Source organism: Oncorhynchus masou, chromosome 15 (genome assembly GCF_036934945.1).
Source record: "Oncorhynchus masou masou isolate Uvic2021 chromosome 15, UVic_Omas_1.1, whole genome shotgun sequence".
NCBI lineage: Eukaryota > Metazoa > Chordata > Actinopteri > Salmoniformes > Salmonidae > Oncorhynchus > Oncorhynchus masou.
Window position 1 is genome coordinate 22,173,055 of NC_088226.1, and position 18,194 is coordinate 22,191,248.

Sequence of the window (18,194 nt, forward strand, 5' to 3'; positions counted from 1 at the left end):
TTCTTCTTTAAGAGGCTCCTCTGTCCTCCACTCGTTACCTGTATTAATGGCACCTGTTTGAACTTGTTATCAGTATAAAAGACACCTGCCCACAACCTCAAACAGTCACACTCCAAACTCCACTATGGCCAAGACCAAAGAGCTGTCAAAGGACACAAGAAACAAAATTGTAGACCTGCACCAGGCTGGGAAGACTGAATCTGCAATAGGTAAGCAGCTTGGTTTGAAGAAATCAACTGTGGGAGCAATTATTAGGAAATGGAAGACATACAAGACCACTGATAATCTCCCTCAATCTGGGGCTCCATGCAAGATCTCACCCCGTGGGGTCAAAATGATCACAAGAACGGTGAACAAAAATCCCAGAACCACACGGGGGGACCTAGTGAATGACCTGCAGAGAGCTGGGACCAAAGTAACAAAGCCTACCATCAGCAACACACTACGCCGCCAGAGACTCAAATCCTGCAGTGCCAGACGTGTCCCCTTGCTTAAACCAGTATATGTCCAGGCCCGTCTGAAGTTTGCTAGAGAGCATTTGGATGATCCAGAAGAAGATTGGGAGAATGTCATATGGTCAGATGAAACCAAAATATAAATTGTTGGTAAAAACTCAACTCGTCGTGTTTGGAGGACAAAGAATGCTGAGTTGCATTCAAAGAACACCATACCTACTGTGAAGCATGGGGGTGGAAACATCATGCTTTTGGGCTGTTTTTCTGCAAAGGGACCAGGACGACTGATCCGTGTAAAGGAAAGAATGAATGGGGCCATGTATCGTGAGATTTTGAGTGAATACCTCCTTCCATCAGCAAGGGCATTGAAGATGAAACGTGGCTGGGTCTTTCAGCATGACAATGATCCCAAACACACTGCCCGGGCAACTAAGGAGTGGCTTCGTAAGAAGCATTTCAAGGTCCTGGAGTGGCCTAGCCAGTCTCCAGATCTCAACCCCATAGAAAATCTTTGGAGGGAGTTGAAAGTCCGTGTTGCCCAGCAACAGCCCCAAAACATCACTGCTCTAGAGGAGATCTGCATGGAGGAATGGGCCAAAATACCAACAGTGTGTGAAAACCTTGTGAAGACTTACAGAAAACGTTTGACCATTGTCATTGCCAACAAAGGGTATATAACAAAGTATTGAGATAAACTTTTGTTAGACCAAATACTTATTTTCCACCATAATTTGCAAATAAATTCCTTAAAAATCCTACAATATGATTTTCTGGATTTTTTTTCTTCTCATTTTGTCTGTATGGTATGGTGTTCTTACTTCGTACTTCCGGCGCCGACAGAGATGGCCGCCTCGCTTCGCGTTCCTAGGAAACTATGCAGTTTTTTGTTTTTTTTACGTGTTATTTCTTACATTAGTACCCCAGGTCATCTTAGGTTTCATTACATACAGTCGAGAAGAACTACTGAATATAAGATCAGCGTCAACTCACCATCAGTACGACCAAGAATATGACTTTTGCGAAGCGGATCCTGTGTTCTGCCTTTCAACCAGGACAACGGAATGGATCCCAGCCGGCGACCCAAAAAAACGACTTCGTAAAAGAGGGAAACGAGGCGGTCTTCTGGTCAGACTCCGGAGACGGGCACATCATGCACCACTCCCTAGCATTCTTCTCGCCAATGTCCAGTCTCTTGACAACAAGGTTGATGAAATCCGAGCAAGGGTAGCATTCCAGAGGGACATCAGAGACTGTAACGTTCTTTGCTTCATGGAAACATGGCTCACTGGAGAGACGCTATCGGAGGCGGTGCAGCCAGCGGGTTTCTCCACGCATCGCGCCGACAGAAACAAACACCTTTGCGGGGGCGTATGCCTTATGGCTAACGAGACGTGGTGTGATCACAGAAACATACAGGAACTCAAATCCTTCTGTTCACCTGATTTAGAATTCCTCACAATCAAATGTAGACCGCATTATCTACCAAGAGAATTCTCTTCGATTATAATCACAGCCGTATATATCCCCCCCCAAGCAGACACATCGATGGCTCTGAACAAACTTTATTTGACTCTTTGCAAACTGGAATCCATACATCCTGAGGCTGCATTCATTGTAGCTGGGGATTTTAACAAGGCTAATCTGAAAACAAGACTCCCTAAATTGTATCAACATATCGATTGCGCTACCAGGGCTGGCAAAACCTTGGATCATTGTTATTCCAACTTCCGCGATGCATATAAGGCCCTGCCCCGCCCTCCTTTCGGTAAAGCTGACCACGACTCCATTTTGCTGATCCCTGTCTACAGACAGAAACTAAAAAAAGAAGCTCCCACGCTGTGGTCTGTCCAACGCTGGTCCGACCAAGCTGATTCCACACTCCAAGACTGCTTCCATCACGTGGACTGGGACATGTTTCGTATTGCGTCAGACAACAACATTGACGAATACGCTGATTCGGTGTGCGAGTTCATTAGAATGTGCGTTGAAGATGTCGTTCCCATAGCAACGATTAAAACATTCCCTAACCAGAAACCATGGATTGATGGCAGCATTCGCGTGAAACTAAAAGCGCGAACCACTGCTTTTAATCAGGGCAAGGTGACTGGTAACATGGCCGAATACAAACAGTGCAGCTATTCCCTCCGCAAGGCTATCAAACAAGCTAAGCATCAGTATAGAGACAAAGTAGAATCTCAATTCAACGGCTCAGACACAAGAGGTATGTGGCAGGGTCTACAGTCAATCACGGACTACAAGAAGAAAACCAGCCCAGTCACGGACCAGGATGTCTTGCTCCCAGGCAGACTAAATAACTTTTTTGCCCGCTTTGAGGACAATACAGTGCCACTGACACGGCCTGCAACGAAAACATGCGGTCTCTCCTTCACTGCAGCCGAGGTGAGTAAAACATTTAAACGTGTTAACCCTCGCAAGGCTGCAGGCCGAGACGGCATCCCCAGCCGCGCCCTCAGAGCATGCGCAGACCAGCTGGCTGGTGTGTTTACGGACATATTCAATCAATCCCTATACCAGTCTGCTGTTCCCACATGCTTCAAGAGGGCCACCATTGTTCCTGGTCCCAAGAAAGCTAAGGTAACTGAGCTAAACGACTACCGCCCCATAGCACTCACTTCTGTCATCATGAAGTGCTTTGAGAGACTAGTCAAGGACCATATCACCTCCACCCTACCTGACACCCTAGACCCACTCCAATTTGCTTACCACCCAAATAGGTCCACAGACGATGCAATCTCAACCACACTGCACACTGCCCTAACCCACCTGGACAAGAGGAATACCTATGTGAGAATGCTGTTCATCGACTAAGCTCGGCATTTAACACCATAGTACCCTCCAAGCTCGTCATCAAGCACAAAACCCTGGGTCTCGACCCCGCCCTGTGCAACTGGGTACTGGATTTCCTGACGGGCCGCCCCCAGGTGGTGAGAGTAGGCAACAACATCTCCACCCCGCTGATCCTCAACACTGGGGCCCCACAAGGGTGCGTTCTGAGCCCTCTCCTGTACTCCCTGTTCACCCACTACTGCGCGGCCACGTATGCCTCCAACTCAATCATCAAGTTTGCGGACGACACAACAGTGATGGATTGATTACCAACAACGACGAGACGGCCTACAGGGAGGAGGTGAGGGCCCTCGGAGTGTGGTGTCAGGAAAATACCCTCACACTCAACGTCAACAAAACTAAGGAGATGATTGTGGACTTCAGGAAACAGCAGAGGGAACACCCCCCTATCCACATCGATGGAACAGTAGTGGAGAGGGTAGTAAGTTTTAAGGTCCTCGGCATACACATCACAGACAAACTGAATTGGTCCACTCACACAGACAGCATCGTGAAGAAGGCGCAGCAGCGCCTCTTCAACCACAGGAGGCTGAAGAAATTTAGCTTGTCACCAAAAGCACTCACAAACTTCTACAGATGCACAATCGAGAGCATCCTGGCGGGCTGTATCACCGCCTGGTACGGCAACTGCTCTGCCCACAACCGTAAGGCTCTCCAGAGGGTAGTGAGGTCTGCATAACGCATCACCGGGGGCAAACTACCTGCCCTCCAGGACACCTACACCACCCGATGTTACAGGAAGGCCATAAAGATCATCAAGGACAACACCCATCCGAGCCACTGCCTGTTCACCCCGCTATCATCCAGAAGGCGAGGTCAGTACATTTACATTTACATTTAAGTCATTTAGCAGACGCTCTTATCCAGAGCAGTACAGGTGCATCAAAGCTGGGACCGAGAGACTGAAAAACAGCTTCTATATCAAGGCCATCAGACTGTTAAACAGCAACCACTAACATTGAGTGGCTGCTGCCAACACACTGACTGGGGGGGAAATACAAAAAGAGAAGGCACCTCCATTCCTTTGTCCTGCGCCCACACACTAGAGAGCAAGTGAGGGAATCAGGGAAGACTGCAGAACACATGACAGAACACATGTGTTTCTTCCTTCCTCCTCTACCCCTCCCTCCTTCACTCTCCATCTTTACCTCCCTCTCTCCCACCCTCAAAAGGATTGACATGTCGTCTCCTATAACCAAAGCTGAGGTGGGACGACTCTGGTGCTGCAGTTGCCCCCAGACTGTCTGGAAACCACTCAATTTTGTCAGTGTGGAAATGACAGCCTTACAACGTCTTCCCAGCAACATCAAGCATGCAGAACTAAACGGTAACAACTCAAAGACATCTCAGGACATCCAACCACTCCTGTGGGTCTACTTTCCTTCATCTCAACTAACATGAGAGAACTGGACAGGTGAAAGCAATGTACCAGTAGCCAGGCACCTCCAGAATATTAATCATTTATCATCTGATACCATTCCCATCTGATCCACATAACCTGTTTGGAAAGACTAAGTACTCAGTTAAACCTAAACAACTTGGCTGGAGTTATATGAAAAACCCAGCAGCGTTGCAGTTCTTGACACACTCAAACCTGTGCGCCTGGCACCGACTACCATACCCTGTTCAATGGCACTTCAATATTGGGAATTGATGGGAAATGATGTAAAATATATCCCTAGCCACTTTAAACAATGCTACCTAATATAATGTTTACATACCCTACATTATTCATCTCATATGTATATGTATATACTGTACTCTATATCATCGACTGCATCCTTATGTAATACATGTATCACTAGCCACTTTAACTATGCCACTTTGTTTACATACTCATCTCATATGTATATACTGTACTCGATACCATCTACTGTATCTTGCCTATGCTGCTCTGTACCATCACTCATTCATATATCTGTATGTACATATTCTTTATCCCCTTACACTGTGTATAAGAAATTAGTTTTGGAATTGTTAGTTAGATTACTTGTTGGTTATTACTGCATTGTCGGAACTAGAAGCACAAGCATTTCGCTACACTCGCATTAACATCTGCTAACCATGTGTATGTGACAAATAAAATTTGATTTGATTTGATTTAGTTGATTTAGTTGAACTGTACCTATGATGAAAATTACACGCCTCCTCATCTTTTTAAGTGGGAGAACTTGCACAATTGGTGGCTGACTCAATACTTTTTTGCCCCACTGTATGTAGCTTTAGAAAAAAAGATCAATGAAATAAATGAATTGTTAACATCGGATGACATACATATATTAGCCATCTCTGAAATGCAGATAATTCATTTGATGATGCAGCAGTGGAAATACAAGTATATAACACCTACAGAAGAGACGTGAATGCTTGTGGGGTGGCTGTATTTGTTCAGAGCCATATTCATTTAAAGCTTAAAGAGGACATCATGTCTAATGTTGTGGAAGTGTTGTGGTTGCATGTTCATCTGCCTCATCAAAATCCTCTTCTTTGGGGTGCTGATATAGGCTACCAAGTGTCAACAGTCAGTATCTGGATAATATGTGTGCAGTGCTTGATAATGTGTGTGATGCTGACAGAGAGGTCTATTTTCTGGGTGACCTGAACATAGACTGGTTTTCATCAAGCTGTCCATTCAAGCGGAAGCTTCTTACTGTAACCAGTGCCTGTAATCTGGTTCGGGTTATCAATCAACCTACCAGAGTGTTCACAAATAGTGCAGGAACTACTGTACATCATCCAAATGTATTGATAAAATGGTTACCAATGTTGCAGAACTTTGTTCTAAAGCTGTATCCGTACCCATTGGATGTAGTGACCATAATATAGTGGCTATATCCAGGAAAGCTAAAGTTCCAAAGGCTGGGCCTAAAACAGTGTACAGCCGTGGCCAAAAGTTTTGAGAATGACATGAATATTAATTTCCACAAAGTCTGCTGCCTCAGTGTCTTTAAATATTTTTGTCAGATGTTACTATGGAGTACTGAAGTATAATTACAAGCATTTCATAAGTGTCAAAGGCTTTTATTGACAATTAAATGAAGTTGATGCAAAGAGTCAATATTTGCAGTGTTGACCCTTCTTTTTCAAGATATCTGCTATCCGCCCTGGCATGCTATCAATTAACTTCTGGCCCACATCCTGACTGATGGCAGCCCATTCTTGCATAATAAATGCTTGGAGTTTGTCAGAATTTGTGGGTTTTGTTTGTCCACCCGCCTTTTGAGGATGGACCACAAGTTCTCAATGGGATTAAGGTCTGGGGAGTTTCCTGGCCATGTACCCAAAATATCGATGTTTTGTTCCCTGAGCCACTTAGTTATCACTTTTGCCTTATGGCAAGGTGCTCCATCATGCTGAAAAATGCATTGTTTGTCACCAAACTGTTCCTGGATGGTTGAGAGAAGTTGCTCTCGGAGGATGTGTTGGTACCATTCTTTATTCATGGCTGTGTTCTTAGGCAAAATTGTGAGTGAGCCCACTCCCTTGGCTGAGAAGCAACCCCACACATGAATGGTCTCAGGATGCTTTACTGTTGGCATGACACAGGACTGATGGTCGCGCTCACCTTGTCTCCTCCGGAGAAGCTTTTTTCCGGATGCCCCAAACAATCGGAAAGGGGATCCATCAGAGAAAATGACTTTACCCCAGTCTTCAGCAGTCCAATCCTTGCACCTTTTGCAGAATATCAGTCTGTCCCTGATATTTTCCTGGAGAGAAGTGGCTTCTTTGCTGCCCTTCTTGACATCCTCCAAAAGTCTTCGTCTCACTGTGAGTGCAGATGCACCCACACCTGCCTGCTGCCATTCCTGAGCAAGCTCTGTACTGGTGGTGCCCCAATCCCACAGCTAAATCAACTTTAGGAGACGGTGCTGGCACTTGCTGGACTTTCTTGGGTGCCCTGAAGCCTTCTTCACAACAATTGAACTGCTCTCCTTGAAGTTCTTGATGGTCCGATAAATGGGTGATTTAGGTGCAATCTTACTGGCAACAATATCCTTGCCTGTGAAGCCATTTTTGTGCAAAGCAATGATGGCGGCACGTGTTTCCTTGCAGGTAACAATGGTTGACAGAGGAAGAACAATGATTCTGAACACCACCCTCATTTGGAAGCTTCCAGTCTATTATTCAAACTCAATCAGCATGACAGAGTGATCTCCATGCTTGTCCTCGTCAACACTCACACCTGTTTTAAAGAGAGAATCACTGACATGACGTCAGCTGGTCCTTTTGTGGCAGGGCTGAAATGCAGTGGAAATGTTTTTTGGGGGATTCAGTTCATTTGCATGGCAAAGGAGGACTTTGCAATTCATCTGATCACTCTTCATAACATTCAGGAGTATATGCAAATTGCCATCATACAAACTGAGGCAGTCAGACTTTGTGACAATGAATATTTGTGTCATTCTCAAAACTTTTGGCCACGGCTGTAGACTCATCTGACACACTGACCTACCTGCACACATTCCACACCACATTCACTGAGCCTCCCTATCCAGGGTTTGAGCTTCCGGATGGCACGTCAGTCTCTCTGTGTCAGGTAAAATAACATCATGTGTCCTGAAGGAACCACCTGAATCTTCAGGGAAGTCACACTCCTGTTTAAACACAACTTGATGACATGATGGGACATGTTTTAATCATAACAACCCCCCCGCCCCCCACCACTTGAGTAAACAAATATGTATTCATGAATATACAGTGTACAGAACTTTAGGATGACATAGACTGATAAGGTAAAAGCTATGATCCCTTATTGATTTCACTTGTTAAATCCATTTCATATCACTGTAGATGAAGGGGAGGAGACAGGTTAAAGAAGGATTTTTACGCCTTGAGACATGGATTGTGTATGTGTGTCATTGAGGGTGAATGGTCATGACAAAATATTCAAATCAAATCAAATCAAATCAAATTTTATTTGTCACATACACATGGTTAGCAGATGTCAATGCGAGTGTAGCGAAATGCTTGTACTTCTAGTTCCGACAATGCAGTAATAACCAACAAGTAATCTAACTAACAATTCCAAAACTACTGTCTTATACACAAGTAGATTTAGAATATGTACATAAAGATATATGAATTAGTGATGGTACAGAGCAGCATAGGCAAGATACAGTAGATGTTATCGAGTACAGTATATACATATGAGATGAGTATGTGAACAAAGTGGCATAGTTAAAAGTGGCTAGTGATACATGTATTACATAAAGATGCAGTGGATGATATAGAGTACAGTATATACGTATACATATGAGATGAATAATGTAGGGTATGTAAACATTATATTAGGTAGCATTGTTTAAAGTGGCTAGTGATATATTTTACATCATTTCCCATCAATTCCCAATATTGAAGTGCCTTTGAACAGGGTATGGTAGTCGGTGCCAGGCGCACAGGTTTGAGTGTGTCAAGAACTGCAACACTGCTGGGTTTTTCATATAACTCCAGCCAAGTTGTTTAGGTTTAACTGAGTACTTAGTCTTTCCAAACAGGTTATGTGGATCAGATGGGAATGGTATCAGATGATAAATGATTAATATTCTGGAGGTGCCTGCCTACTGGTACATTGCTTTCACCTGTCCAGTTCTCTCATGTTAGTTGAGATGAAGGAAAGTAGACCCACAGGAGTGGTTGGATGTCCTGAGATGTCTTTGAGTTGTTACCGTTTAGTTCTGCATGCTTGATGTTTCCACACTAACAAAATTGAGTGGTTTCCAGACAGTCTGGGGGCAACTGCAGCACCAGTCGTCCCACCTCAGCTTTGGTTATAGGAGACGACATGTCAATCCTTTTGAGGGTGGGAGAGAGGGAGGTAAAGACGGAGAGTGAAGGAGGGAGGGGTAGAGGAGGAAGGAAGAAACACATGTGTTCTGTCATGTGTTCTGCAGTCTTCCCTGATTCCCTCACTTGCTCTCTAGTGTGTGGGCGCAGGACAAAGGGATGGAGGTGCCTTCTCTTTTTGTATTTCCCTCCCGTCTGTATCATGCCTCTGAGAAAATGATCAAGCAGGTTAAGAAAAAGGTTCAGAACACTTCTATACTAAATTAATGGCCTGTGCTCAAGTTGACCTCGTGGATTGTGTGCATAAACAAACAATGACAGGATTATAACTGTTTGAACACTTTTTTTGAAAATACATTTTATTTCGGAACTCAACAGGAGGTCCAAAGAGGCTGAGGCACCTTGAACAAAAACAGATTACTGAGAAAAAGGAGCATACATTTAGTCATTGACAAGAGAAACATATCTCTAATAACAAAATGGACCTGCATGTACAGTACAAAGATTCCTAGAGTTACATTTACTGCACAGAACTTTACTCAATGTTTTTTAGTCCATCTCTACCTGGATGGTAGACATTTGAAATAGTATAAAGAGTCGTTAAACAGGAGCTCTGCATCCACCTGAACACATCCTGTCCTACTTTCAGATAGATGGTGAACGTAACCTAACAAGGTCAGGAGGGAGCATCACGATGACCATGGACATCACTGTTGGTCTGAGGTGTGTTCTCAACCCCAGAGAGGTGTTCAACAGCATTAACCAGTCTTTCCAGGTTGTTGTTGATGGATGACAGCAAGGGCTGCAGCACTCTCTCCATGCTGCTCCTCATACTGACCAGCTCCCTCTGTAACATGTCGTAACCTTGGCGATGCACCTGGACCAGTGCTGCCAGGTCCTGAGGAGGTAGCTGGACCTGCATGTGTGGTTGGACCTCAATCAAAGGAATGTGGACCGTAGGTTGGTTCACTTGGGGTATGTTCGTCTGAGGCTGCACAGTGGACTGGGGCATATAGGCCTGTGATTGGTTTGCTTGGGGTATATAGGCCTGTGATAGGTTGGCTTGGGCTAGAGTAGCCTTTGATTGGTTCGCTTGGGTTATATAGGCCTGTGATATGTTGGCTTGGGGTAGAGTAGACTGCTGTGGCAGTGGCACTACTTGGGGTATGTTTACGTGGAATGGAGCATAACCTTGAAGCAAACCATCAGCCTGGGGTTGAACAGTGACTGGGTGTGTATTGGTTTGGGGTTGAAGGGTGCCCTGAGACTGAGGGATGTGGACAGTTCCAGTCACTTGAGGTGTGCTGACCTGGGTACCAGTTTCAAGGTTCAATCTGACTACGTTCACCCGGGGTTGGAGGTTGGTTTGGGGTAAAGTGGGCCTGGTTGAAGTGGCAGGCGTGTGTGTCTGGGCCTCAAACGATGCTGCAGCGTCCAGAGTCTGTTGCCCATCAACCAGGTGGTTAGTCGAGGGACTGTCCAGCTCCACCCCAATGCATTGGGAACCAACTTCATTCTGAAACGCTAGGGAAGAAAAAAATATAGAAAAATAAACTATATTTAGTGTTCCTTACATACTGTTTTACCACATGACATCACGTAGTAGACACACACACACACATTACAAAACTAACAAAAACTAATGTTTTTAAAAATTGAAACTATAAACTTTACCTTGTAATGCAATGGGTCCTTCTCCATCCACAAACTCAAATTTATAACGTTTTGTTTGGACTGAGAGGAAAGGCTCCTCCTCTTCTGTTGGATGGTGAAGTTTTGCTTCTGTCTGCCTGTTCACGCGCTTCCTCTTTGACCCAGGACCCTTCTTGATATAACAGGGTTGTCTGCGCATCAGGTCATTGTATCGCTTTTTGCACTGGATCCCGGTTCTGAGGTATCCAAACGAAGAAGCGCTCACCTTTGCTGCGATATCTTCCCACGCGGCCTGTGCAACACGGGTGTAGCCAGGGCCAGGTCGTCGAGCTTGCACTTCGCGCACGAGTATTTTGAGCTCTTCCTCATTGAAACGCTTCTTTCGTTGCCTCTCCATATGAAGCATCTCGATCTCTGGCCTCCCATCTCTCTTATCGTTATCGGAATCCATATTTTCTCAGGGAAAGCCATAAACGAAGCGCAAACGCTAAAAATGACGCGAAGACACAATAGTGTTCTGAATGTTTACATAGCCTAGCCTACTCATCTCAAGGCTGCAACGTATTAAAAACACAATTACAAAATGGGTGTTTGTTCAGTTACAAAACATCAACGGTTATTACGGTTACGGAAAACCCTAATAAGGACAGTGGACACCGTTCAGGCGTTCCAAAACAATCTGGGCTACCATTCGCAGGACCACAAAATACAATACGCTTGCGCAGTTGATACCGGCTGTGCGCAGTATATTGCCCTCCCTTTGTTGGGGAAAATGTGCCCAAAATAAACGCTTCTTCAAAATAGTAACAATCACCACAATATTGAATGATTAGATTCTTGAAATGGTTGACATTAGACCTATAGATAAATCGTAATAGATTTTCTCGTTGAGTAAGTGATATGTTACATTTATGATACTGTGGTTCACAGCATATTTATTCCCCCAAAAACATTTAGAAACAGATTGAAAGATTATCATTAAATCATGGTCTGCCCATTGCCTTCCAAAACCATAAGCAATTCTCTACAGATTTACAAACTTTACCCCACACACATCCACTTCTCCTTCTGAAAAGTGAAAGCAAAGTCTCCCTTTGAGGGGTCTACTGTCTAGTAGGCTAAATAATTGTAGGTTTTTATAGGCTACAGTAAAACCAGTCAATGCATTTGGAAAACGCTACTGTGTGAATACAGCAGGTTTGATTGAATTATATAGACTACATTTAACCACTCGTATGAAAGCATTCTAATAAATACATGCATCAATGAACACACCATACATTCGATAGCATACCATAGTTCATATTTTTTGGTTAATGATTTTTTTTTAAATGTTTTACTTGAAATACTTGTAGGACATTGTATTGTTAAAACAGAAGTAAACAGTCGTCAACATTGCAAGAAACCAGCAAACATCACAAAGGATGTACTCCTGGGGAATCAGTGTATGACGGTCCATTCAGTCTGTGTTGGAGAGGCATTGTGATGGGAGTGACAGTCTGTAGTGGTGACTCCCTAGGATCGGACAGCCTTTCAACAGCACTAGCAAGTCTCTCCAGGCTGTGGCTGATGGAGGACAACACAGGATGCAGCATTTCCTCCATACTGTTTTTAGTGTCCGTGATCTCCTTGTGTAGCATGGCGTAGCCCGCCTGGTGCACCTGGCAGAGGATTGTGAAATCCTGGGAAACGGGCTGGACGTGGATGAGGGGCTGGAAGTTTATCAGCGGGATGTGAGCTCTGAGGAGCTGTCCCTGACCCAGTCCCTGAGATTGGTTCATCTGCGGTGAGCTGACCTGAGGGGCTTGGAATGAAGAGGCCTGGGTTGGATCAGGTTGGGGAACATGTTGTGGTGTTCCAGCCTGGGATGGACCAGCCGTCTCTGCTTTGATATCAAGGCCATCTCCAATTTGATGCTCTGGAATAGAAAAATCAAACCATTAATGTATCATTTTATCTCCCAATCACATAGCTCACCCATTTACACTCAACCAGCATGGTGCAATCTCAAATCAACACATTTTTTTTAAAGTAGTTTGCTTGCACACAATACTACTTTATAAATGTGGAAAATGCAGCCAACATAGTAAGTAATCAACAAATATCTACACATGATTTCCCTATGTATAGCCTGCAATTCCTAGTATAGAAAATGGTAGGCCTAATTTGCCTAAATGTAATCATTACTGTACTCTACCTGCATGCTCAATTTTAATTGAGGAAATAGAGTTGTTGTCTGTAAGGTTAGAGACTGGTTTTGGCAATCTGTTTTCAAATATTCGTATTCCTTGTCTCCGTTTAAGATCATTAATTCGCTTCCTGCACTGGTTGGCTGTTTTCTGAAGCCCAACGGTAGTGGAGCTCACTCGCTCTGCTACTTGCTCCCAGGCGGACCGAGCATTGGAAACTCTGAACGGTTTTGTAGGTGTACCATAAATAGAATATCGCCGTGCATGGACTTCACGCAATAATATTCTTGTTTGCTCCCGCGTAAAACGACTTCGAGTCGCCGCCGTCAACATTTTAGAGCCTGCACACGGTTTCATAACATAAACACAGAAATCCCGAATGCGCTTCTCGCAAGAGAGGGGCGTTTTTGCCTTGCGAAAGTGATAAATAGTAATGGCGTATTTTTGTAGGCACTAAAACTGCGCCATGGACAAAGCCTATGGAAAAAAATGGTGTTTTTGTAGGATTTCGGAAAACGCCAAAAATAAGGTATGTGGTAAACCCAGGTTTAGGAGATCTTATGTTTTGTTCCATGAGATAATATTTTTTATGTTAGAAAAAAGCATACCAAGGTCATGTTAACTGACTGCTAAACCTACTAAACCTGTGTTAATCTCAGACCTAATTTTCGGTGATTATTCCTAAACGCTATTCTTTCCTTTTGCATTTAGGGATAGCTGAATGACTAATTTCCGGGTTGTAAGACTACAAACTGGCGAGCTCTATTGACACGCAGATACAAGCAGTAGTGCCTTTACGCACAGACGTCACTTCAGGAGTGTCAATTGTGGGATGTATTTCAGAAAGCCCAATGTCCTTATACGTTTCAAATGTTTTGCATCGCGATCAAAGTCCACTTTTGTCCCTTGTGTTTGTTATGCAGTCTGTATTTGCAATGTCAAAACTAACTTTATGTATTTATTCACACAGTAAATTCAGTATATGAATGTAATAATGATTTTGTTTTTTTTAAACATTTGCCTGGAAATTGACCCTCATCTGCTGGTGAGATTTTGTCTCGTGGTCTAGTAGAAACCCAACAACCTAAGAAAATATGACTACATGAGTGAGACTTTTCTTATGGTCAGCTGTAAAGCTGGAGCTTCTACATTCTGGCATTTGGGATTTTCTCTCTCTCCCTCTCTTTATGTGTTTCTCTCTATCTGTTTCTCTCGTTCTGTGTTTCTCTCTCTCTCTCTCTATCTCTGTATTTCTTCTCTAGATCAGAGAATATGTAACCCCTTATTCAAACTCTTCTAAATGCGAGGATGACATCCAAAACAGACCACACCCAAAAACCAGACAACTAAGGAGACAGCCTGTGGGAACAGCACAATCCAGTCACCATGGCTACCCACCTCCCTCCATTTTTGGGATCTTTTTTTCCTGACTATGTTTGAAGATTTATTCTGTCTGGGATTCTGAGTAAACAATAGTCAGGGGTGTTGACTGAATTGTGTTGCTATCTCCAGGCAATGGAAAGAATCAGACATGGAGGTGTAGTCAGTTGCATAAAGGTTGACTGTATAGAACATAGTGATGACTAGGCTGTGGGCCGCACTGACAGAAGTGAGATCATAGTGTCTTGTTTTGTTGTTCCCTGTGGTAAGCTTGTCTTGTTTCCTCTGAAACAACAGCAGACCAGTGCATATAATCAGTGTAGTAGAACAGTCCTGTTTTTCCACAATTCAATATTTTTTTAACATAGAAAGGTACTTTTTTCACATCAAGGTTTTGGCATTGGTAGCTTTCCTCGAGAAAAATATTTTGGAGAAATGAATAGATAAAATTAAATGTACATACATTCTTTTAAATTATCCCGACCAGTACTGATTCTGTAAAATGCCATTATTTATGTTTTGTTCATTTTTTTCCTCATGACTTGTAGCTCACATTTGTGTAACTTCTGTATTTTCCCATAAGCTTTTCAGAAACCCAAAATATTGCCTGATCAAAAGTGTAGTTTAGTATATGACCTCCATGCGAGCAGAATCCGTCCCTAACCCTCTTGACACACACACACACACACGTACGTATGACTGTCTATACATGTCATCCCCTCCTGACCTTCAGATGGCCCACATGATCTGATCCAGGATCAGTTTGGCTTTTTATCCCCCAATGGTTAAGGTTACATGATTGGGGATGGGGAGAGGGGACCATAGACGCTCAGGAGCTAGGTCTACCTGGAGGTTCACAAGACCAGAGGGATATCCATCTTAGGATGAATCCGCACATCTTCTTTCTCTTGTCTGTCTTCTGTTGGAGTGGAGACTCTGCCCCCACCTTCTTCCTCTCTCTCTCTGCACTTCAGATCAGATGTTTGTCTCTGTTCACCTTTCAGAACACACACGCACGCACGCACGCACACACACACTAAGGCAAGGTGAGGTCAGCGTGATTGTCAGGTAGCTAGCACGTTCCACTTTGGTGTGTGATGATCAAACAACTTCCAGTCTGCTCAGCACATCCGCGGTTTGGTCACGCTGTCGCAGGGTGTTTACAGCAATTTGGAGAAAAATACAACGGAGGGAAATGATGGGGTGAGGGCGTGTGTCGACACACTGAGTACCTACCTCTTACTGTGGTAGACTGTCTGGAGGGAATCTCCTACCAGAATAGACATAAAGGGGCTTACAGTATGGCATCATAAACATATGTTTTTTAGGGGTGATACTGATCAAGGTGATATGGACAGAGGAGACTGTGGAATAAGTAGAGACACAGGAGACACTGAGATGTTATGGGGGTGACACTGAGAGGGATGTTACACAGGAGACACTGAGAGAGACCTTACGCAGGATACACTAATGGGAGACACGTAATGAGAGGGACTGAGATAGGTGTTATGGGGGTGACACAGAGAGACGGTAATGGTAGAGACACTAAGACACATGTTATGGGGGTGACACAGAGAGACGGTAATGGTAGAGACACTAAGACACATGTTATGGGGGTGACACAGAGAGACGGTAATGGTGGAGACACTAAGACACGTTATGGGGACACAGAGAGACGGTAATGGTAGAGACACTAAGACACATGTTATGGGGGTGACACAGAGAGACGGTAATGGTAGAGACACTAAGACACATGTTATGGGGGTGACAGAGAGATGGTAATGGTGGAGACACTAAGACACATGCTATGGGGGTGACACAGAGAGACGGTAATGGTAGAGACACTAAGACACATGTTATGGGGGTGACACAGAGAGACGATAATGGTGGAGACACTAAGACACATGTTATGGGGGTGACAGAGAGACTGTAATGGTAGAGACACTAAGACATGTTATGGGGGTGACACAGAGAGACGGTAATGGTAGAGACACTAAGACACGTTATGGGGGTGACAGAGAGACGGTAATGGTAGAGACACTAAGACACATGTTATGGGGGTGACAGAGAGACGGTAATGGTAGAGACACTAAGACATGTTATGGTGGTGACAGAGAGACGGTAATAGTGGAGACACTAAGACACATGTTATGGAGGTGACAGAGAGACGGTAATGGTGGAGACACTAAGACACATGTTATGGGGGTGACACAGAGAGACGGTAATGGTAGAGACACTAAGACACGTTATGGGGGTGACAGAGAGACGGTAATGGTAGAGACACTAAGACACATGTTATGGGGGTGACAGAGAGACGGTAATGGTGGAGACACTAAGACACATGTTATGGGGGTGACACAGAGAGACGGTAATGGTAGAGACACTAAGACACATGTTATGGGGGTGACAGAGAGACGGTAATGGTGGAGACACTAAGACACATGTTATGGGGGTGACACAGAGAGACGGTAATGGTAGAGACACTAAGACACATGTTATGGGGGTGACAGAGAGACGGTAATGGTGGAGACACTAAGACACATATTATGGGGGTGACACAGAGAGACGGTAATGGTGGAGACACTAAGACACATGTTATGGGGGTGACAAAGTTATAGGAGGAGTAATAGACCATATGTAATGGGGATGACAGAGATGTTATGGTAGAAACACCGTAATCCAAAGTAAACTCTTTACAGTGAATAGAAGACGTATCAATGTACCCCATTGTCCTAACCATAATATGATGGTTTTAGTTGGACCTGTTTCACAAAGAGAAGGCCTCTCGAGGAGAAATACTGGGTGTAGTAGAACAGTTTTCATAGGAGGATCCAATGCAATCTGCCGAGTGGGGTTCGTCACTGACATACAGTGTGTTTTCTGTGGGCTTATTTAGGTTTTCCTTTTAATATGGTGAGCTAGGGGTGTGGTACTGGCACAGACAGCTGACTGGAATAGGGTTTTTCTCCTGTCTGCTGATATGTGCTCTCCAGCTATGATACCCAGTGTGATATAATATGGAGCCTGAGCCCATGCTGTTTTTACAGTTATTTCTGCTCTTTCCTTTGATGTTTATGGTTTATAGTTCAGGTACGTAGCTAGATACTTAAGGTAGCTCTCGATACGACAAGCGCATATTACAGTCACAGTAAGTGAAACGTGTCGTAGATATAAAAGCCGAGAGAGCGTCTTAACCAAAGAAAAGGTGAATACGTTTCTATCTCGCAATGTTGCAAATCGTCAAAGAGACATATCACTGTTTTCTGGAAAACACATCTCTGACTTTGTGTAAACAAAAAAGGCACAGAGATAGTTACGTTGGTTTTCCCTTTATTGGTGTTGCTTTTATCTCTGTGTATCCAGAACATTCCACCAGTCTCTAGCAGTGTGTGTTTTTTTCCAAGTCACATAATGAGTGTGAGGTGTATTTGTATACAACAGCAGTGCACACACACACACACACACACACACACACACACACACACACACACACACACACACACACACACACACACACACACACACACACACACACACACACACACACACTCCCTAAAGATTGGAAAGCTGCCGTGGTCATCCCCCTCTTCAAAGGGGGAGACACTCTAGCGGAAAACTGGAAAATTAAGGAGAGCCGCACACTAAGAGCTCAGATGTAAAAATGTAATGTCCAACGTTTCAACAGGCAAGCTGTCTTCATCAGGGTATAATCAAACACTGCAGGGTGACTTGTTTATATAGTGTCAAAAGACACACACACACACACACACAGGTGTCAGTAATCATGGCCAAGTATGACCTAATATCAATGGTTAATTCTCAAATACTAAAATGACCTAAAAAACAAATGGATAGCATACAAAGC

General features: G+C 44.0%; 1 protein-coding gene across 1 annotated transcript; it reads right to left on the minus strand.

The window, feature by feature from the left end:
• Positions 1 to 9,445: 9,445 nt before the first annotated feature.
• LOC135555907 (uncharacterized) lies at positions 9,446 to 13,100 on the minus strand. The gene is made up of 3 exons (XM_064988712.1): positions 12,958 to 13,100; positions 10,782 to 12,678; positions 9,446 to 10,631 (listed from the first exon to the last, which is right to left on the minus strand). Exons 2-3 carry the CDS (start codon positions 11,209 to 11,211, stop codon positions 9,784 to 9,786), a joined length of 1,278 nt encoding a protein of 425 aa, XP_064844784.1. The 5' UTR covers positions 11,212 to 12,678; positions 12,958 to 13,100; the 3' UTR covers positions 9,446 to 9,783.
• Between the last annotated feature and the right edge of the window lie 5,094 nt (positions 13,101 to 18,194).